Here is a 23,598-nt window from a genome sequence, read left to right as displayed (position 1 = left end):
CTCCTAACAGCTCACTGCCACTGAGCTATTTCCCCACTGAATTATTCCATACAGAAAAAATGTCTCCTGATACTGATGGAGTTAAGTGAAAAGGCTTTAAAGTGCAGCTAATTATTCACTCATTTCATAGTCAGCCCTTTATCAGTTTCTACATGACCATCCTCTGCTCCTGGCTTTTGTTTACTGTTAACCTTTTTTACAGAAGAGGCTTATTCCACACCCTCTTCTTCTGACACTTCCATCCAAGACCAATACTTAGATGATTTCACCATATGAAGGAAGCCAGTATCTATTCTGATCAATGCTTTACCTTGGATTCCAGAAACAAATTTATGGAATAATTTTCTGCTGCACTCCTACAGTGGCTGACAATTACAAGTCTACAGGGAAGCCACAAAGTAACCCTACTGAAGAACCAATTTTCAAATACTGTACAAAGAAACTAAGCTCCTTCTGTCTTATTTGTAACTTAATTTTCTCCATTAGCTTGATTTTTGCAATCAAGCTTCCACAGTGAGCAAGATACTGACAGGAAATTATTTGTAAGACTCAAATCCCTATATTGCAGAAGTTATCCTTTTCTAATCAATTGCTTACATTATAAAGAAAAGAATCATTGGCAGTGTGTGAGGGTGGAGTGCAATGCAATTCCTCCCATCTAGATGTTCTTCCCTTCAGACTTCACTGACCATTTATTTACCTAAGGATTGAGTTCCAACTGTTTCTGGCTTTTTGTTTATTAGCACTAAAACACATGGATAAAACTCAATGCATAAATATTTCTGCCATAATGTAAACTATGAACTCATTCCAGATCCCTCAATTACTGATATTTATGACATACCCTGTTTCCTCCATGATGCAACCACCCCAGGATTCAGTGCAGTCACACTCTTCTCAGACAAGACCAAAATACAACAGAAAAGGAGAAGTTATAAATATGCTTACAATAAATATAAAGTACTATAAAAATGGAGCTTGACTAATTATACAAAGATTTGATAGTTTCTTGGCTGTACAAACTCTAGCCCCAGAAAAAGGAAACCAGCCCACTTGAAGACATAATAACACCTTAAATAAATACAATACTTTCAGATTACCATATCAGCAGGTTCTTAAGATTCAACACAAAATTTTAGGCACTATACAATGCTAAAAAAAGTTGGCAAGTCTCTTCCCTCCATGCTCTCAAAACAGGCAGCCCAAGGCTGTCTGCAGTACACATAATATTGATGATTTTAAACATTTACATTTCCCCGATATAAAAATACAGAATACCCTGAAAGAGGATTCTTACTGGACAGGCCAGGCTTTTTCCCTTTGGTATAAAATTATTAACAGTAATATGTCAATCAGCCAATCAAACCTTCATTCGAAAAAGTAGCTGAATGAAAATGGATTTACAGTTTACTTATAGCTATAGCACATAAGTCAACAGTGACCAAATTCAGAACATAAAAACAAAAGATCAGCATCTTATGGTTGGTAAAACAGAAGCTGCAAACTGCCCATAAAAATGATCTACCAAAGACAGATGAACTGCAGTTACTACTGGAAATCCAGCGTTTCTCCATGGAAAACATTTAGAAATCATTTATGTGGTTATTTCTACTCTCCCCAGGTCTTTCATTTATCTTTCTCTATAAAGGGCACCCAAATAAGGACACAAAGCTATCATATCAAAACCCTCTATTTTTCAGTTAAAAAATATTCTGATTTCCAAATTGTATGAACTCTGTTTTACCTCTAAAACAATTATAGAGCAAATAGTTTAGCAATTTGCTAGTTTACACAATTTAAAAGCAATGCTTTACAAAACAATATTCCTAAGCACGGTTTACTAATTCACAACAAAGTCAACATTATCATTCACATTTTTAAAGAGGAAACAAAGAGAGCAGGTAGCCAAACTCCTTACAAAATGCAAGTGAAAAACAAAACCATTTTCTTTAGCCCTGAAAAGGGGTTTGCAGCAGTTTTTATACCAACACTCTACACATCTTAAGGTAACACAAATCTGGTCTGACTGTGAAGCAGCAGGATAACAAGCTGAGCAAATGTCACACTGGACTAAGTTACAATTCCTTACCATTTCTTCAATTGTAAATCAGGTGGTTTTGCATTTCAAGAAGTCAGCAATTGTTCTATTGGATTTACAGATTTTATGATGATAAAAAATGAGTTCTAAATTAAATTAATGGTGTTTTTATCAATATACCTCTGAATATTGGCTATGAATCTAACCTTGACACAGGACATCACTGAGGTCATGCAAAATGTCACTGGACTGACGGCTCTTATTTGGTGAGGCAGAAATTTCACTACATATATTTCCAAAAGCAGCAATTCTTGCTTTATAGTTATAGCAATTTTGGCATTTCTTTCAAACCTAATAAAGGAAGTGTTTGTATTTAGCTAAGGAAGACAAAAGACTCCATGTACATACTCGGTTTCCTGGCAGCTGGCTCCCATTGTATTCCAAGATTCTGAGCAAGACTCTGTGCTAGTTCCTGTGCCATGGGCAAAGGGAGGCCATACTGCATTCCAAGAGAAGCACAATTATAAAATAAACAAAAACCCATTAGTTATTGTAATGAACACTACACTGGCTCATTCTGCCCTACCACATAACTACTACTTCAATAATTCAGTGCAGTCAATCACAATTCTGTGTGCATATAAAGGAAATAAACTCAATAAAGTACATAACAGATAAAATATTCCTCTCCTAATCTCAGGCAATCTCTCCCCAATGGTTAATCTAAAGAAAGAAGTTTATTTGATATATATGCAATACACTTTTGTAATAGTAGGATTTAACCCACATAAAACCAGGAGAATCTCTATCAATTTAACACTGCATTGAGGTAAAAACCCCACAATAACAGTAAAAAAATCAATACACAGGGAAATTTGTTTTCTAATTTCAATGTTAAAAAATTTCAGGAAGAATCACATGACATTGGTACCTCAGAAGATCAAGTGTCTTACAGTGGTAAGACAAAGAGTATTCGGTGCTGTGTTTCAAACACTCCTAGCTGAGACTTTAGTGTCTAAATTTCTGTTAAATATAATAAAAGGGAATTTAAGCTCTTTATAAGAGAATAATGCAGACAGGAGAAATACCTTCTAAAAAGAAAGGCAGTCTGAGCAGTAGTTTGATGATGATCAAGAAGGCTGGCTGGGAGAACCCTAACTTTTTAATATGTAAATTATCTTTAAAACCCTGGATACTGAAACATTTGAACTCTTGAGATTATAATGTAGAGATTCTACTTTATTTCACTTAGTCATGAAAAAAAAAATTACCTCATTCACTCCTACTCCTCTGGCCACAGAGCAAACACCTCCAAAGTAACTTAAGCTGCTCCTTTTGTAATGAAATGTCACATTCCTTACAAACAAATAAAAATGAAGAAACTATAACATGTTGACATTGGGCACCAAGAGCTTACTGAAAGAGCATACTCTCACATACACTATGATAGATTGCATGTACATTCATCAATTTCTAGCATAAAAAGCAACTGCAAGTTTACGAACAGAATACCATCACTGAAAGAGGTGGTTTTATGTAAGCTTTGACACAAATACTATTTTTCTCTTTAGAGTCAGAATCAGTCTTAACTCACAATCAAACCAAGCACAGAAAGCTTGAGTGCCAGACTCCTAAGACAATACAGTAATAAAACTTCTTTAAAAATTTTACAATATATTCCAATTTATGATTTGTCATGAAGGAGTTCTGTTCTGAAATGTACCAGTACATTTCAGAACAGAACTTTAAAAATTATTATCTTAATCCAAACCAATTTAAGTTTTAAATCCAAATTAAAAGACTGAGAAGTACACCTAAAGGGAAAGTAGTTTAGTACTGCTCTTTAACCTTGCTTCCTTTTCATTTATTGTTAATAAGCACCAAATAATTTAGTTAAGTAATGAAATCTAGAAGATCTAAATTATTCAATAAAATGCCTATAAATTACTATGAACTACACCTATTTTAACTTCATAGTGGTAACAATAAATCTACACAGCCTACAAACAACCTACAGTGATCCTGCATGATGCATGAATGACCTAACCTTTGAAAATTGATGCTGTTTTTTTTTTAATGTCAGGTTACCCCATACAGGCATGCATTTATTTTTCAGAACATTCTAACAGCCATCAGAACCTTCAGACTGCAGCTTAACTAAACACTTACAGCCAGGGGCTTTACAACAGACAGGACTGCAGGCACTTTTTGGAAATGTCCTAGTTCACCTCTCCCCAGCTCCAAGGAGGCTCAGCTGGAGCATGCCATGTTCCATTAGCTTTGGAATATCTCCAAGCATGGGCACTCCATAGTCTCTCTATGTTCCAGCATCTGACCAGCTTCACAGTGAAAGGTGTTTTTTGCCCTGTGTTTAAATCGAACTTCTTGTATTTCAGCTTGGATTTGATACCTTTCACCATGAGAAGAGCCTGCTGCTGGCAAACTCTTCAGCAAGTGACACAAAACATGTATTGAAGTCACTAAGAGTGCATGTCAGCAGCACTGTGCCTGTATTACAGAGAACAAAATCAGCGTTGAATTGTGATGCCTGTATTAAGGAAATATGGAGGAAATTCTTCATCCCCTATCTTTATCTTCTTCTGCAGATGAACTACAGGAGAAAATATATTCACCATGGAAGACATTAGTTACTCGATCCTTACAGTATGTCATGCCGCTGGGAGGCAGCTTAAGATCTTTCCCTATGCTGCACAGGGGAACACACATTTCCTCCTCTTTGCTTACAATGCCAGGAAGTAAAATAATCCTTGCTCAAGGCTGAAGTTGTGCCTGTGGATGCAAGTGATGCAAGTGGAATTTCCCCTCGAAATGCTTTGTGACTCAGAACAATTCATTACAGCTCCAAAGGAAAAGACCTTCCATTAACAAATCATCACTGCAGCCACATGTGTGAATAAATTTACTAACTGGAACACTCTTGTGGCAACACATAATCCTGTCAGCTCTGCCCTCTCCTGATCACAACTGGAAAAGCAGCACATTACACACCTGCCTAGCAAAGCTAAGTGTCCTTAAGGGCTCACCTAAAGACACTTCACATGTGACACTGTCTCCAGGTTGCATTATAGATATCTATCCATGACCATGGCATATACTACACCAATTAAAAACAGGCATCGATTAAGCTTCCTAAGGAAGGCAGATGTTGATTGATACAGAGAATACCAAGGAAAAAAACAAAAAAAAAAAGAAAGCAAGTAGAGCAAAGCAGCAGACAGGAACTAACAGGTAAGCCATTGCCAAGGGTACATACGAGAGCAGGTGCACAGCATCAGCGTGCTGCTTGATGTAGTGCTGCCGGTACTTGGAGAAGTCGTGCAGCATCTGCAGAGGGTCGGGGTGAATGTTAATGCGGTCTCTGTCTGTCCAAGTCTCCACAGCAACGAGAACCACCCTGGTGTTCAGCTGCTCCTTGTATATCTGAGGGCAGAGACAGGACAGGCACAGGAGTAGAACACTGGGTCAAACAGGCACAGTTAGCCAGTAAGAGTAAAGCGGAGGGACAAGAGGGATAAAGCAGGAGGAAAACACGGGGAAACAGTTAGCTGGCAATGCCTGGCATTTCCTAAAACTGATAATCTGATCCACTTAAATTTTATGTTTTAGAAGGAAAAAGAAACCAACCCTTGTTGCTCTTTTTTTTTTTTTTCTGAGCCACTCCATTTTCTTTAAAATTATCATGGCAAATAATTTTGCCACTGAGTTTTGCAGAAAGCCTGTGCAAAAATGAGCAAGGAAGAGATGTAAAGGTACACTGGGTGATCTCAAAGAAAAAAACTACCTCAAAGAGTAGCCAAAGACAATTTTAAAGTTGCAATTAAATCATTTCTCAGTTTTCCAATAAATCCAAATTTTAATTAATGCTTGATTTCCATTTATTTAGTATGATCACTTAATTTTCACATTGCATGATGGAATTAAGGAAAAATATTTATTTTTCAATAAATTTTAATGTTACTGTAGCAATAGACAAGGAAACAACAATCAGGCATTAATAATAACAAAACAGTTTTAAAATATGCATTTTACCATTGTGCATGATACTTGATTCTGACATAAAACTACTTCTGTCTTTGGGTTCAGTTCAAAAAATGCTAAATTTTAATAACCAAGGTTATGCAGAACTTGCAGGTCTACAAAAGATGTATTCCTTATCTGCCCAGACCAGAAACCCAGTTTTGCATCAGGGCAGAGTTATCCTTATTAAAAAGTCAATGTATAATATTCAGCTTAGAAAAAAAAGAGAACTATAAAAACAAGAGATAGGAACCAGCTAAGCCTGGTCTCGTCCAAGACCCTGGAAGGAAAAGAGTATTAACATGCTTCAATCTCAGGGAGACAGGCTGAGAACATACACAGAAAATGGTTTACAACATGAGCAAACCCAATGAAATTAAACTGCCTGGAATGACATGGGGTCAATCAATAAAGACTCTACTTCTGTTTGCCTAGAGGAAAGCTCTTTCTCCTGGAGCAAACAGCAACAAAAAAAAATGCAAGGGGGGCAGAGAACCTGAAGGCTTCTGAAAGCCATTATCCTCTTCCCAGCAATAAATCAGTAAGAAATACAGCCCACACCCTATGGACACAAGGGAATAACAAGGCAGAAAATCCTGCTCCTTTTCATGGTTTATTTAAAGAAAAAGACCATTAAGATGTCATTTTGTAAAATCTCTATGAATGGACTGAATTCTACACAAGAATGAAGCTTGTTTTTCTGCATACACACAGATAAAAATGGAAAAAACAGACATAGTAGTGAAAGAAAAAATGGATGAAATAACTTTCATTAAAATGCAGAAGAAAGAGAAAGAAATAATTATCAGATGAGGAAAAATAAAGATGCCACCATTTCTTTGGGTATGTCCAATATAAATTGCAGAAATATTACAATTATTTACATTTTTACCTGCTCTAGTAATTTTTCAGATCATTACAGAAAAATAGTCCAAAACGCTTCTGGTATTTCATGTATTATAAATATATTCACCTAAGTTTTGACTACATATCCAGTACACTTTATATGTAAGAACAAACACTGCACTGTTTCCTCCAGAGTCAAACTGCTGACAATGTTTTGGACTGAATCATATCACACAGTTCCACTGGTATCAATAATCTTATATGGAAAAGGGACTCAGAGTCAGTATTTGGCACCCTCTGTATTCATCCCTACTAGAAAATCTACCTTCTTCCACTACATAGAGAGCTCTTAAACATGTGTGATCATTATATATGTAGCAAAAAGAGGAAAAAAAAACCCAATTCATTTTACCACAAATATTACTTTTTGTTTATATGCTGTATGCAAAATCGTTTTAAATTTAGCACAGTTACAAGTATGGTATCTGTATCAGCTCCACCCATTTATAATGTAGTACAGTGGCATATTGTTTGTTTTTAAGCTATAAATAGAGATTTATAAAGCAGTTAATTTCACCCACACTCACTTTTGCTTCCAATAGATATATGTATCCCTTGTGAGCTACACTTGCAGTTTCAATCACTTGTAGTTAGATACAAATATAAATTTGATAAAATCTCATTCTTAATTGGTGGCAGATAATGAAATCACCCCTACCAATGGCAAAATCTGACAGTTGCAAGCTTTAAGAAAAATGCCACAGATAATCTGGCAGTTTCTTATCCATTCACCCCAGGCTATTCTTCTGCAGAGGAACCAGAAGTGCACTTTAAAGTGTAACTGAAATCTGGTATCTGAAAATGATAACATTTTTAACACAGTGCTAAAGTACAAGTCAGTGAATCAGTTTTCAGAAGAAATATTGATACTTACAGCATCTACAAGGTTTACCACAGACTTTGCAAAATTGTTTGTGTATGCAGTTGAAGAACGGTGCCTTTTGAACTAAAAGAAGAGAAAGTAGAACACAGTGAGAAATTACATATTTATTACTAATTCTTAATTTTTACAGCATGAAAGTAAAGTTAATATTTTAAGCAAGTTTTTTTGAGTTTTCCCCTTACTCTTTTAGATCACAACCTATACTCATATTCAAGAATCCCCTGAAGATAAAGGGAACCATGTATGTTATGCAGCCTTTCCCAACTGTAAAAAGAGTATTTAACCACAAGAAATACTGTGTTTAGAATCAGAGTTCAAATGCTTGAGACAAAATTACAGGTAAACATGAGCTCAAAATTGAGAGGATGCTTTACCCATTAAAATTACTTAATCGGATGGGTTACATGTCAGACTGTAGTAGCCACATTCCATGTCTTTAATTATAAGACATGAAGATGAAGCACTTATCATTTATCCTGTGCACAGCTCTTTGCAAAGAGCAACAACAGCACAATACTTTTGTGACATGCAGCAGCAGAAATTAACCTAAACCAGTAAAAACCACAACAACCTAATTTAATGTATTAAAATATCTTTCCTGCTAGAGGAAAGGAAATGTTGTGAAAATACACAGCATTAATCATTTAACACAATGATCAAGGAGGTTTAAGATACTTCTTCCAAAGAAGACCTTTGCTGCAGGGGAAACATGCCCTCTCCTGGTAAGCAGAAAACCCTGAAAGGCTTTAGTGAGGTCCTGGACTGGCAAGCTGTGAACATTTCCCTGAGTACATCCACTTTATTCTTTGAGAAGAATTACTATCTGCTTCTAAATCACTGCTAATTATGAAGCAAAAAAATCTTGTGCTATAAGTTCTAACAAATAAACCTTTAGAGGAGACAACAGTGTCTGTAGTTAGTGTAGTGAGCACCTTCAAGCACGTCTGCAATACAAGAGGCCAGGGGAAAGAGACAGGCATAGGAGTATTTTCTCTTCATAAAGGACACCAAGCATAGACAAAATGGCCATAACTTCAGTTACTGTGCCCTACTACTAAATAACCAATACCTGCACACTCTTAAGAGTAGTTTCCTACCAGGTGGCTTTACAAATGAAAATAGCTCAAGAAATTTGTCCTACTTTTTCCACCCATTCAAATTCCCTTCACAGTGCTAAATTAATACAAATAAAATACAGGCTATGTTTGCCCAGACTACTTCTATGATTTATTAGACAGGTGAGGAGAGGGTACATTGTCTATTCAGCATTGGAACAAGTATTAATTACTGCATCCTGTTCTGATATTTTCAATTTCTTGCTCTTAAATATCATCCTTTAATCTTGACAACAGAGCCCACAACTCCATAAAGCACTGGGAAACTTGCAGTAGGGTGGGAGATATGAAAAACTCTTTACTTGCAAAAAAAATAAGTGAAAACTATTGTATGAGCAAAATTTGATTAAAAAAAAAAAGAAGTCCTGCTTACAACAAATATCACTTAGTCTGACTTTTGCCAGTCAACCCTCAAGACAAAAAGGGGAAAAAAACTGGGCTTTCCTCTCCCCATGCTTTTTGGGCTTTTTTAATGACAAACACTTTCTGAATCAAATAAACAACTCACCTTGCACTCCATTATCACTCCTGTTTATAAGTATGGAATAGCCAGGAAGAACAATCAGAGTTTTGTCTACATGTTTTGCTGCATTAAAGTTTAAATTAGTAAAACTAAACTCAAAGTAACAATTTCTGACCTCTTTCTATATAACTTCAAAGATAGGATGTAATTTTAGAACGTTTAATGTGTTTGTTCTGCACAAAAATGTTTTATTGTTTTACTGCATTAGTGATGGGCATATTAACTTATCCATATGAGACCAAAGTGTTCCAGATTCATTTTGAATATATAATTGCCCCAGAAGTTCTTAGGTAACATGAAGTTTCATTAGGTATTATGGCCTGCAGGGTGTCTTACAGTACAAATGTTAATAGCTGTTCATAAATAAAATCCTGGGCCCAAAAAAGGGTGAAAGGATGTACATCAGCCTACAAACAGTCACGAAAAAGAAGATTACCACTGAATTGATATACTTACCATTTTATGGTCATTTACTATCATGAGCTCCAGATATTTCATTTCTTCAAAGACACCACGAGATAACTGATGAATTAAAGAAATTCTTTGAGAAATCATGAAGATGTAGTTATTTTCAAAAATAACTGCAGCTGATTATTATTATATATACATATAAAATACATATTGTTTAGGGTATGTAAATCAGTAAACAACTGGGTGAGAAATGCAAGCACAGTAAAGGATCATAGCTCCAGTAACTTAAACACTGGCTGAGAATCTGAGCCACATCACTGCTTTCCTCCTCCTTACATTATGTACTATTCACCACAGATTTAATGAGGAAGGAAGTCACTAAAAACATAAGCACCCTCAAAAACATGGTGTGGATTGTGCAATTCAGTGAAGAAATTCACAATAATCTCCTTTAACTTAATTACTCCCCAACTGATAAATATGCATGTGAAGATCAAGAGGACTGCCCACTTAGATTCTCCCAGTAACCCAGTTCTGGGCGTCCTCATTTAGATTTTTGATTTAATCATGCTACTTAATGAGCCAAGTGACATTAAAGGCAGATAACTATAAAGTAGCAAGAGCTCATTCAAAATTATTCTTTATTCTCAAGCAGACAAAAAAATTAAAATTCTAAAGTCATTTCCACTACTAAATTTCGATTTAATTGAGGCATAATATTGCTGTGACTTTAGAAAGTTTATCACCTTTCTTCCAAATTTGCTATTTTCTAATTTTGAGAAAAGTCTTGTTTTCTCACTTGATAACTGCATTATGGGACAATATCAAGCTCCTAAAAATACTTGTTTCCTAAATCCTATATTCTCTTGACATTAAAAAATACAGAAATTAGTGAGTTTGGGTTTATAAGTGGTCTTAACTTAGGGTCACTCTTCTACTTACTGCTCTCTTTCTTCTCCTTCTCCTCAGCCACTGCAGTTCAGACATAAAAGGCCATTCAGAACTAGAGTCAGTATCTGTAAAAATTACAATTACCAATTATTTTAAACAACTTTTGTACATCATCCAAACCAAAAGTAGATTAAGATCACACAAATTAGAAACACCCTTGCTATTCAAAAGCTCATTTTTAGAAAGATATAAAACATATCAAAACTCAAGTAATTCAGAAATTCTAAAGCATGCAAGGAGAGGTGAAGAAATTATAACCTAGGCTTAGAAGAAAATGTATATTCTATCTCATTGCCTCAGTAACAATACTATCACTGATTAAATTCAGTGATTTTCAGAGAAAAGCTAAATACAGGTCTGTGGATGAAAGTCTTACAGCTGCTTTTTGAAAAAATCTATATTCTGTTGCAATAATTGTGAAAAAGAGCAAGTAAATATCTGTTTTTCTAGATTTTCTAAATAATCAGCAATTTTATAAACACTGCTAGCCTAATACTCAAATTTTCCAAGTTATATATAAGATTATTTCCAATATTTAAAAACTCATAAGCAAAAACATACCAAGGTCCTGCAACTGCTTGGAGGCTTGCGTTCCGTAAGTTCTTTGGATGACATGTGGCCTACTTTTACTTTCCTAAAAAGAAAAATAGGTGAAATTTTCTTCTAATTAATATCATCAAGTGAAAAATGTGGCACTTCTTTCAGTATTTATAATTTTTATTGGTTTTTTCCATAAAATGCAAGCAACTATAGTACCAATTTGGGATAGATCTAATCTGAAGCCATTTGCAATCCTGAGCAAATCACAGAGCCTCTCTGCTGCAGCAAATTGACCAGTGACAAAAAAAGTGTCACAGATGTCTTTGAGATTACCTTAAAAAAGTCCTTTAAAAGCCTTAGCATTAGAGAACACAGATCCCTTATTCCAATAAATCAAACTAGAATGTCTGCATCTGGTTGAAATCTTCCTTCCACAGATGAAATGCAACTACTACTACTTATGACAAAAATCCTATCTAATTGCAGCAAATTGCAAGAAATCAATTAATATACTATCCTGAAGAGGATCCTTTCACCCTGTTTTATTGGTGCATTCCACACTTAAAAAGGACAAGATTTTTAACGCATATTTTCTTTAGAAATCTGACACACCCCAAATTATCACATTTGAGTATCTACTCTAGAAAACAACTCCTTTCTTCCGTAACACCTCCTCTGCAGAGCCTGCCAAAACAAGCAATTCTATTCAAAGGGTAGGCGACTACTGTTGTGTAACTTCCATAAGGAGTACACAGCACCCTGAAGGACAATAGCATGTATTTGCTAGATTTTGGGGGGAAGGAGAGGGAGTTTTACATAGTATCTACTACAGCTGAGATTAATCAAGCCCAATAAAGTACATGCTTAAGGCTGTGTTCAAGATATTTATCACATGTATTGCAATTTAAAAATGAGCCTCTGAAAGCTCTCTGTAGCTGTATTATTTCCAGTAGTTTTGAGAAAACTATGCATCTCATCTGTTTTCTTATTTAGAGTTCAACTTGAAATCTTGAGTTGGCAAATGGTATCTCACTTTTATAACCAGAACTTTTGCTCTACTTACAATTTTTTACTGAAATACCACTCAGAGAGATATCCTGGTTTCCTTCGTTCACCCAAGGAAGGAAACAGTTTAGTCAAATTTTCTTCTTCCTTCTATAAACATAATCTCCATGAATTTACTGTGTCTGTGTGGTCAGTTTTTAGAATTGCAACCTTTATGAACATGTGCTACATCACAGATACTCAGCATGTTCCTGGGGAGACTGATTCTGTTAGATGTAGTATTTTCCCATGTCTCTGAATTTTCATCTGCAGCCCAATAATTGACTGTCCAAATAATACTGAGGCCTCTGAATGCTGATCCGATTTCTTCGACAGTATCAACCTATGATTGTGCAGATCTTTATTCAGACTCTAATTTCAGCTTTCCAGTCACTACAGCATGTCAGTTCAGCAGCATTATTAGTTATTTGTCACATACCATACAAATATTGTCAAATACATACTAGAGTGATACAAGCTCGAGAACTGTGGCACAGCATCTCCAATATATCCTACAGACCAAGCAGGATCCAAACCCTGAGAATTCTTTGTCCCAATGTTGCAAAATCATTTCACTGAAAATCACTTAGAGGATAGAAATATATCTAGTTTTACTACTGTCTGTGAAACTCTGTCAGCTGTATTAACAGCTCAAGTTTTAGAAATGGTTGTACACATGAAACATGAAATACAAAAAAATAATAGCAAAATACTTGCATAAACACAGTCCTAAATGCCGATCCAGCATAATCTTGTATTTGACTATGCTGGATCACAATCATTTAAGCTATACAATGATCACTGACTTAAGACATACAAAGTTTAAGATACCCAGATGTAATTATCTATTTATTTATGCTTTTTGTGGAATCATGGCAGGCCAAGAGCAATCTGATGCAGCTATTTAGAGAGGAATGTATTAATGAGTTTCAGAGATCCTTTCAATGAATTTATAAACACTTTAATTCAAGTACTAGAGCAAACTGATAAACACTTTTTGACAGTCTATAACCATGTACTATGGGAAACAGTTTTACTTGTCTGTTCCCAGCATCTAAATGATCAACAGCAAATAGGAAACAAAGGATTAAAGAAAAGCAGGAAAAAATCATAGGTAAATCATAATTACATAACTGCCACCTTAAACAAATTCAAACCAAGTGTTTTAAAATACTTTTAATTTTCATATGAATGCATGAGACATATCACTTTTTGATTTATTCTAATACTTTTATTTGGTATTCCTTGAGCACTCTCCCAAACCAAATAAATTAGACAAAACTAAACTTACAGCAGTGTGGGTCAGATCCATTGGTTCTATCAAGTACAAATAAGTACTGTCTTCAAACATGCCACTAGAACATGGAGAAAAAGAAGTGATATTTAGGATTGACAAAAGGTTTAACTCCAGTATATGAATTTTGATAAGACAAAACCAAACTTAGGGCTGAAAAACTGACCAATATTAAATATATGTTCATTAATACCACCTGTAGCTAAAGCCAAGCTTGGGGGATTATTAAAATATCTGGCACATTTTAATGGACTAACAGTAAATGTAATGGCAATGCAATGATAAAATACCAAAAGGGGTAAAGACCTGACCTTGGAAAAGGAAGGCTATGACACACCTTGAGCATGCAAAATATAAACAACAGCTGAGTTGCACTTAGCAGGAACTACTGCTAATATCTTGCATTTTTTCCTTGTACAATCTAACAAAAAGATCCATTTTGCTATGACAGATTCATACATGAATATTGAGCATACAAACTGCTGAAATATAATTCTTTTTTATCCTTTACCATAGTAAGTCATCTGGGGAAATATTTACCTGCACTTATTGTATTCAAATGTTTCATGAGACAGCATCAAACACTAATTCCAATGCTAACAAGAAAAATTTCAAAACAAAAAATATCTTTGAGCCTGTAGCATTTCAGTTCCTTCTATATTAAGAGACAATATTAAAGAATGATAAATAGTTATAGCCTTGTTTAAAAAATGAGAACATGCACTTACTGAAGTCCATTACAAGTTGAAAGAGCAACTTTGGAATCCTCCACACCTCTGATATTTCCATGGTAGTAACAATGCTCTCCCCCCTAATAATTTTTAAAAACAAACACACACACAAAATTATCCTGATTTAATGTCTGTTGCATAAAACCAATGCCAGAAAAATCTAACAGTAACAATACACATTAACCCCATTTATGTACCTGTCTTTACTGTCTATCAGCAATAAGCTCAGGTAAACTAAAAAGTATTCTCAAAAAATTTTATTAAAAACCCTGAAGCATAGCTGTCTCTCAGCCATTGTTTGAAAAACCTACTATTCATCATAAAAATATTTGTAATTCTTGCGTCATGTCATCTGAACTCCAACATGCATATTAAACCCATTCTTTATGTAATGATTAAAACTTGAGACAGAACAAAAAATGTAAACGCTCTTTGTCTATGACAGCATTATTTCCATTTTGCATCTTACTTAATGAGTTATTCAGATTATGCTTTAAATTCCTTACAGGTTATTGTATGTAATTAAATCAAAGTACTTCACAGAAAGTAATCATTCTGTGTTTACCCTTCCATCAGTGAGAATGCATAAAACATACTTTTTAACCGCTACTTTTGATTGTTTCTCACACAAAGCTTTTCAAGATTTTTTTTTCTTTAAAGATGATCTCCTGAGTAGAGAAACTGCTGCTTGTTCTTCAGTCATTTTTGTAATTAACTACCTCTTTCTAGAAAATACAGTACTTTTCATTGAGATTTCATTTCTTTAGCTCCACATCAGGAAACAAAGCAGCCTTTTACTTGGGCATAAAAAGTATTACAAGACACTGCAAAGGACCAGGACACAGTCCTTATTTGATCTCCTACACAAATTGTGTGGTGTTCTGGGGTCTTTTTATTTTCTAGAATGAAGCCTTTCACACATTAACGTGACCTCAGAAGCTCTATTATCGCTTCTAAATACAGCAATTCAGAAAACATCCCCTAGGAAGTTTGGATCAAGTTACTGCAGCATGCAAAGGTAGCCCATTTGCTGAGTCTGAAGTTCTAATATAATTTTCCAGTGAGATCCATGATTCAGCAACCGCAGTGCTCAATGCCAGTGCTGCAGCTGACAATTGCATGAGCCAGTCTAGAGGCCAGAGGGAATTGTTTTCTTGCATCATTTAGCATTTTCGCCTATTCTGCAGAATACCAAGTCTTAATGGAATATCCTCCTTTGTATGTAACATGAAACTGTTTTTCTTCTTCAGTGGAAGAAAACAAAACAGCATATATCAGTGATTGCATTGCAATGGAGTTGTTTAATTCTGCCCTGATCTGCCATTTATTATTTTATTTCAAATTACAGAAAGGGCAAAATAATAAACCAGACACCTAATACTTGGACAAACACAGTCTGGACTTTCTGAAGACATGAATACAACTAGAATGCTTGCTTCCCTCCACTCCCAATACAGATATAATTCATACATATTAAGTTTGCAAGAAATATTTTGGCATTTCTACCAAATAAAAAAGTAATTCCCTGTAAATGTAGTTTATAACCTTCCTAGGAACCTTCCAGTTTTCATTTTGTTACTACAGACAAACAAAAAGACTGGTCTGGTTCCCTTAGGATTGAACTACCTTGCAGAACTTCAGTCTGGCTTTGGATCAATAACCCATGGCACTGAATTCAATTTGGGAGCTAGTCTGACAAACAAAATTAATTGGATGTCTAGCAATATGCTGATTTTGTAATAACTCCAGAGGTTAAGGTTTCAGTTAAATCTTTCATTTTCTGTTTTGTGACTTTATAATCCTTGCAAACAAAAGTCACTGGAAGACTTTTGAGTTTGTTTAAATGTCTTAGATCACCATTATTCTTTCTCCTTGCACATTGTGCTAAGGACACATAAATAGTTAATGAAGACTAATCTGATGGTGACTTCAACCCCTGCACCTCCTATATTTGACATGATGTAACTGTCCTAGCAGTAATGGATCATCTTCATTACTGCCACTTACAAATGCCTACTCCTCACCCCAAAACACAGCTTTTCTTTGTCATACAATTCCTCCTGTATTACTGAGATATCCATACATGATGAGATCACAGTTACCTTCTATGTGTGAAAAACACTTCTGAAGTTTTTAAGTCTTGCAAAACATTTTTTCTCTGTCTTTTTTTTTTTAACGTTTTATTGGCATTGTTCCCTCAGAATGACAATTTGAGAACACAATACCTTTGAAAATTTTGGTTTTCCATCTTCATAGTGGATCTCCACATAATTGGAAGATAACAAGTCACTGCCAAAGAAAGGATAAATAAAGATGAGAAAAATCTGAGTACTCCTTCTATTGCTAAGGGGAGATTTAAGGGTTTTTGTTAGCATTTTCAAAGCATTTTTATTTTCCTTGTACATTAGTTAAAAAAAAAAAAAAATCAAGGAGTTTGTATTCAGTAAATGGTTTGAAGGTACACTGGAAGTGAGAGTGTGGTATAGAAGGGGGAATTTCATTCTACAATCTAATCCCCTGTATTTTAGCTTTACAATTAGATTACCAGCCTTCTAAATATGCAAAATAAAAAAAAAATACCCCTTGGCTTTAGAACTTTCCTTGCTGACAGTATATTTTAGTTCATCACCATTTTCAAATAGCTTTTTCATTCTACCTTAAAGCGTAAATAGAATGTATGTAAGGCTGAACAAATAAATACACCATTGTTATGAAGACAGGAGTGTATAATCACTTTCACAAGCTGCAAATACTTGGATTTTTTTCCAAAAGCAATAATGTTCCTTAAAAGAAAACACACAATGTAGAACACAAAACACACTCAACACTACCTTTTCCCTTACTTTCACTTTTTATTTTTAGATACCTTTCTCATTCTTATTTCCTTTCTAACTCTGGCAAGAAAATTTCAGAAGCATATTAATTTTCCAAAATATAAAATTTACAGTTTTGTTGATTTTTTTTTAAACTAAGCTTAGCCAGCCTGTACACATCCTGCAACAACCTCAGTGCCCCATTCACATCTCACCCTGTTACAATCAGGGTTGCAGCATAATACCTAGGGAGAGCAAAGAAATTAATGACATTAACTGGCCCCACCAAATATGCAAGATTAGCATTTTACTTAATGTGATCCAGAATTCTTAGCATTTTTGAAGCCTCTAATGTATACACTTGCAACAAAAAAAAGAATTGAAAAAATCATTAAAAGGTCTGATACTGGTACATATTTCAAAACAAAAATATCATTGCTACAAATAAAAAACACCATTATGGAAGGCTGGTGTGGCAAAATAGCTCTGATGGGAATTCGTGACTAAAAACAACCTATGATAATGGGTATCTCAAACTCAGATTAGGCTATTAGCAATCCTGATAACACTTTAGCTCTGGGACTCCTGGCTCCTCCAATCAATTCTTCATGCCATATTTATCAGGCACTACACACATTAGAGAGCATCCTGCAGAAGTCAGTTACCAGTGGTTCTCTTAAAAGTTCTATCTCATGAAACTGACACAGCATACTCTGGGCCTGCAAAACCAATGCTAATAGCCCTGAATAATTATTTAAGTCTAATAATTTGCCTTAAACATCACAGTGAAGGCACTATTAAAATTATTCTTTTAAAGTGCAGATTTAAAAATAAATTTAGTTGCATGAATTAATTTTAACTTTGTGTCATAGTAAGCTATAAACTTTCTGCAGAAAATAAAAATGTTGTATAAATAGTGTAAATACTTGACTGCAATGCAAATATTTATTTCTTCAACATGGCAGGACTGAAGCTCCTAAAAAGGCATTCATATACAAAACAATTCAAGATTAGAGTGTTGATAATGTCCTTTTATCCTTTACCTTTTTTATACTTGTTATGAAGCATAAAGACTACTGTTCCCAGTAGGGGATGGTACAGACAAGGCTACACATAACTAACTTAAGTAAGAAAACTGAAAACTGTAATTACAACACAAAAAAAATTACTGAGAATGATTAAACATAGGAACTGTGCTCAACATGATAGGCCCCTGACCAGAGTCCAACTTTTACAGACACTTCTGCTTCAATTCATGAAGACCATTTGGTTTCCTCAAACTAATTCCTGGATCAGCAATTAGCTACCTGTTGCCAAATCAAGCTCATAGTTTCACACCTTCTTTTTCGCCCTCTTTTATTATGACTCTTATATGACTGATCTCAGAACTTCTTTCCATGCTATCTAGTGCTTTTTGCATCTTGGAAGACTTGCAGTAAGTGATATCCCAGTACCTGTACTGACTCAAAACCAACTATAGTTTAATTATAGCATTTCTCTCAGATTTATCCTATTTTGTATGACATAAGAGCTGCTCGAACCTTCTTTAGTCTACCCTTTGCAGCACCTTTCCAGAGTTTAGTACTCTTTTCTTGGATTTTGGTTGAGCTTCTGTTGTAACCTAGTTGGTTCCTCATCTGCCAACCTTTTCCATTCTTTAGCTTCTCATTAGTTCCAGCTGCCAAAGAATTCCCAGTTGGGTTTTCTCCAAATACCATGTCCCACATGATAGGATATCTAACATGGAATACTTTTGATGGAAAACTCCCATATGTATATACACAAATACTACAAGTACAAAGCAGGGATCAGACAGTTTCCCAGAAGACTACACTTTTCTCATCTCTGACTTTCCAGCATGTATGGGGTCTATGTGGCAAGGTTTTTGCGGGGGGGGGGTTGCTATGGGAATGGCTCTCTGAGAAGCTGCTGGGAGCTTCCTCCATGTCCAACAGAGCTGGTGCCAGCCAGCTCCAAGATGGACCTTTGGCATCTGCAGGACACAAGGCACATCAGTGAAATTCTCTATGCTGAACAAATTCCCTCCAAAGAAAATTAAGACCTGCTGTTTGTGATATACTTCCCAAATGCCATGTTATAAACAAAATACAACTTTAATTTGTGAAGCACCCTTTTGGCAAACATAACACAGTATCCACCACCTAGAGGGTAGAGTGGGAAAATCTTTTATAAGACTTTTGGACTTCACAAAATTCTCTCTCATGCAAGGCTGGACTGGAGTGTTTATCTCTAGCTTCTAGTCATTATTATGTTTTTAAGCTTGGTACACATAGCCACCAAGGTCATGCAAGGGCAGTTTTCTCTTAACATTTCCCTCAGGACAGCCAGAATTTTGAACATTCCATTATAAAAAAAACCAGTCAGCTGTTCCTTAAACTGTATGCCTTCCCCTTGCCAAGTACCTGATTTTTGTCAGGTACCTTGTATCACTGTCTCATTTTAAGTATCTGTCTACACTAGCAAAACATGCAAAAGAACACCTTGCTTGCAAACATTGAGTAAGACAGGAAGGGTAAGGAAATTTGTTCTACATTTTGCTAAAACTGTGGGAATAACAACAGATGTAAAAATATACATAGAACTGCTACTGCAAATTTCCCCTATGAAACTTTTACCTGTTATTAACACTGACAAATTTGACAAAAGACAAAGTATTAAAGGGAAAAAAAAAAGAAAAGAATGCTTAACCAAAATAACTTTCAAACATTTTTTCCTACACAAAAGACACACACAGAAGAGCACTGTAATTTCACCAGGAGGTGTGATGGGGTTCTTTATGTAAGTGGCATCAAAAAGAAAGGCCTAGAATACACTGATTAAGAGCTCATGAAGAAGAGCAATTGCCTGAGGAATGAGGCACGGAACTCATGCAAAACGTAGGGGTCTTCACAGCGCAAAAGAACTCTTCTTCCTTCATTATCACTTACTGAATGCCTAAATTTACCTCTGAAAGGCAAATCTGAATTTTATGAAATACATTTGCATCTCATCTACACTGGACAGTGTTTTGCCACCTTTGATCCATTTTGAGCCATCCACATCTTGCTTAGGGCAGAAATGCATTCAGCACAGCAAATTTGATTTTCAGTATGACAAGCACCAGAAACAGTGCAAGCTTTAACTGAAATGAGTGTCAGTCATGATCACATCAGACAAAAGTCAGTTTGGGTGGTGGCACATTAGAATGATCCTTTGCAATGAACACACAAAGTTGCGACTTATTGAATGAACTTGTGACAAAATAATTTATCTGCTGTGTCCTTTTCTACAGTTCCTTCCACCCTGTCTTGTTTATCTCAGACAATTGTTCTTATTGAGTTGTCTTGCTCCCTGGCTTTTCTATCTGAATTACACTGAGAAATGCAAAATAAGCAGCAAAGGGATATGCCATTCCCTGTAGCTGCTGCCTTCGAAGGCACAGACCAGCTGTTAAAGCAAACAGCAGATGCTTTCTGAAGAACTCACATCCACTTCCCTGGCATGTACTTCACTGCTGATGTTTTCATTAGCAGGAGAGCTGCAGAGTCAAAGTGGCTTACCTCAGCTGGCATCTAACTATCCTGAAGAAGAGAATTGATTTGGGTAGGAAAAAGCTATGAAATTACCAAAGGTATCATATACAAGCAAGCAAATTATCTTCCAGCAACCTAGTAGACAGCCTGCAGAAAATCAGAGTACAGCAAGAATTACCTTTCTTGCATACTTATTAAATTATCTTTATACTAACCTATTACCAGGCAATATATTATTAACTATTCTGAAATATTTCAAGCTCAGTACCAGTGTCTGAGCAACCTAGTTTAGTTGAATTATTTAGGAGAACACCCATGAGATGTTTTTGTCCATTTGACAGATATAGTTTAGTAGCACATAAAGACGGGAAAACCAAAGAGACCTTGCAAAGAGTATTTTTTTAAGACAATCAAGACACCATCATCTAATGCAATGCCCATCTATAGCCTTGTTTATATTACCAGTTTCAATTATATTCACAAACTTTGTTGAACTCACTGTTTTTAGGTGAATTTTTAAAATTTCTATTGTTTATTTAAGAAATGTCATAAATACTCAAAGTTTCCTTCAAAAAACTGTGACTAGCTTTCCCATTTTCATTCTAAAAAGGATTAAATTTTATTTTAAAAACTAATTATGAGAAAACCTCAAGAATCAAGTAGTTTCCCAAATAATTCCATTACTGCCCTATTGTTTTTTAAATTAGGCTAACATTGTAATCTCCTCTGGGACCATTCCCCAGTTAATTCAGTTCTGCAGAAGCATACACCACAAAGAATAAACACCAATTATAAGGTTTAAACAATTAGATAAAATTTTCTTTTATGTTGGCCGCGCCTCACAAAAGAAACTAACTTTCCACCATAGTCATCATACTTTAATGTCTTAAATTGTTAAGTGACATTATGGTCAAATGGAGTGGGGTTGGTTTTTTTCAGTTCATGTCAAAGATGCCAAATATTTTTTCTATGATATCTTCATGGAAAAGAAATCCATTTTCCTGGAAACAGAGTTTCCTGGAAGGATGGACCTCTACATAGGAATGAAGGAAAAGCTAAAAAATAGACTGATTTTGGTGATTTTTTTTCCTCCCCTTCCCCAGAATCCTAAATTTTGAGGCAAGTAATCCATAGGAAGGGAGAGAAATTTTTGTCTTTGGGTTTTCCCTCTGTTTCTGTCCATACCAATTAACTAATTTCCTATTCTTGGATGTGTCTCAGCCACCACAGTCACAGTGGGTGAAGGTTCCAGTACAGCCTGAGCCCCCTATGCTGGTGGAGACCTCTTTATCTAGAGGCTGGAACTAGGCCATGGCTGCAAACTGCCAGAAATCACAGCCAACTTCCCTCCTCACTAAAAAAAGCAGCAAGTAAACATTTTTAATTCACTGCCTTTGGTAGTACTGCTCTTTAATGTGTTTTAGTACTACACCAGAACATAAAGCCTGTTTACCTTGAAATAGGACATTAAGAGTTACTTACAAAAACTCTTCCCTTTCAGCAGAAAAACAACAAGTTAAAAGCCTTTTACATGTTGCTGGAAATGAAATCATTAAAATCTGATTTTCTAGCACCTTGCAAACATTTGTTTGCATAAATAATGCACCAATATAAGAAACTGGTCAGATATAGTAGGATCATTGATTACCCAAATACAATATTACAACACTGCCATTTGAGAACAAAAGCGAACTTACTGAAATAAGTGAACAAAGACTTTTTATATAAATTGTGTTTTATGACAATGCTACATGCTACTCATTGCATAAGAAGTTTACTGAGTTTGGGCAGACAATCTTAGTTGAATTCTAACTTCTCAAATGGGATTGTTACCCCACTACAATCTTCCATTCTCGTACTAAGAGTGTTAACTAAAAACAATATTTAATCCATTACAGATTATGAAACTATTACGTTTTGCATCAAGTTATTTCCATAATCAACATATCTACAATTATGCATCATCATAACTAGCATCACACTGAGAGCCTGCAACTGGTCAACACTGGAGTGTAGCAAGGGGCAAGATGTCTAAAATTTCAGAGTCACCCACCTTGCTAAGGAGTTCAAGTGAGTTCTTTTTCTCTCAGTCTTCTTCTCAGAAAACGGTACCAAAAATCACTCTTAGGATAACAAATTATATTTCTTCTGTTTTAGACCATGTGAATCTGAAAAGTTGGTTACCCTTTCAAGCTCCACACAAATCTTACTTATTGTCTCTGCACACTGGATTCAAGGGCTTGAGGGGTTCACACTTCTTTTAAGCTGTTTGTGACACTGCATCATGGCAAGATGGAAAAAAAAGTAAAATTTTCTAGTAACAAGCTTCAGATTGCCACCAGTAAGCCAACTACAACCCAACATAGTAGCAAAATGCTGCTTTTTGCTGAACACATAAAAATAACTGAAACACAAGAATGGGTCTTTTTCAAATCATTGTCTATGGGTATTTACAATTTATGTTACAAGTTTCATGACTTACAGTTTTAGAGTATTACGTCCAGTCAAAAACTAGCACAGGTTTTTGAAGTCATTTTCCAGAGCAGATAAAGAGTCAAATGTTTATGAGACAAAAAAAGCTAGGAGTAAACCTAATGTATAAAGAGGCAAGCAGTAGGGATATCAGTAAGGCACCCAAACACCCTGTGCCTTATATATAGGCAGTAAGAAGACTCCTGCTATCACAAGAGCACAACTTCTTCAGCCAAGGTGCACAGCAAGTTCATTCCCTCTCTCTTTTTGAAGTGATAGGCACTGCATTTCTTGATTGCTGAGAAA

The 23,598-nt window shown here is 35.4% G+C and overlaps 1 protein-coding gene across 3 annotated transcripts in view; it reads right to left on the bottom strand.

Moving 5' to 3' along the window:
• ADAM23 (ADAM metallopeptidase domain 23) overlaps positions 1-23,598 on the bottom strand; it is a 65,894-nt gene that overhangs the window by 29,633 nt on the left and 12,663 nt on the right. For all 3 annotated transcript variants that reach the window (XM_050976910.1, XM_050976909.1, XM_050976911.1), the window contains exons 4-14: positions 16,700-16,763; positions 14,472-14,554; positions 13,741-13,804; positions 11,427-11,499; positions 10,857-10,930; positions 9,960-10,025; positions 7,857-7,928; positions 5,313-5,479; positions 3,310-3,394; positions 2,447-2,537; positions 845-893 (exon numbers count right to left, since the gene is read on the bottom strand). In XM_050976910.1, coding sequence (XP_050832867.1) covers positions 845-893; positions 2,447-2,537; positions 3,310-3,394; positions 5,313-5,479; positions 7,857-7,928; positions 9,960-10,025; positions 10,857-10,930; positions 11,427-11,499; positions 13,741-13,804; positions 14,472-14,554; positions 16,700-16,763 — 888 coding nt within the window. The remainder of the gene's footprint in view (positions 1-844; positions 894-2,446; positions 2,538-3,309; positions 3,395-5,312; positions 5,480-7,856; positions 7,929-9,959; positions 10,026-10,856; positions 10,931-11,426; positions 11,500-13,740; positions 13,805-14,471; positions 14,555-16,699; positions 16,764-23,598) is intronic.

The sequence above is a fragment of the Serinus canaria genome, chromosome 7 (assembly GCF_022539315.1).
Source record: "Serinus canaria isolate serCan28SL12 chromosome 7, serCan2020, whole genome shotgun sequence".
Classification (NCBI taxonomy): Eukaryota; Metazoa; Chordata; class Aves; order Passeriformes; family Fringillidae; genus Serinus; species Serinus canaria.
Note: the sequence above shows the minus strand (reverse complement) of the source record. Positions and strands in the feature narration are given on the sequence as shown.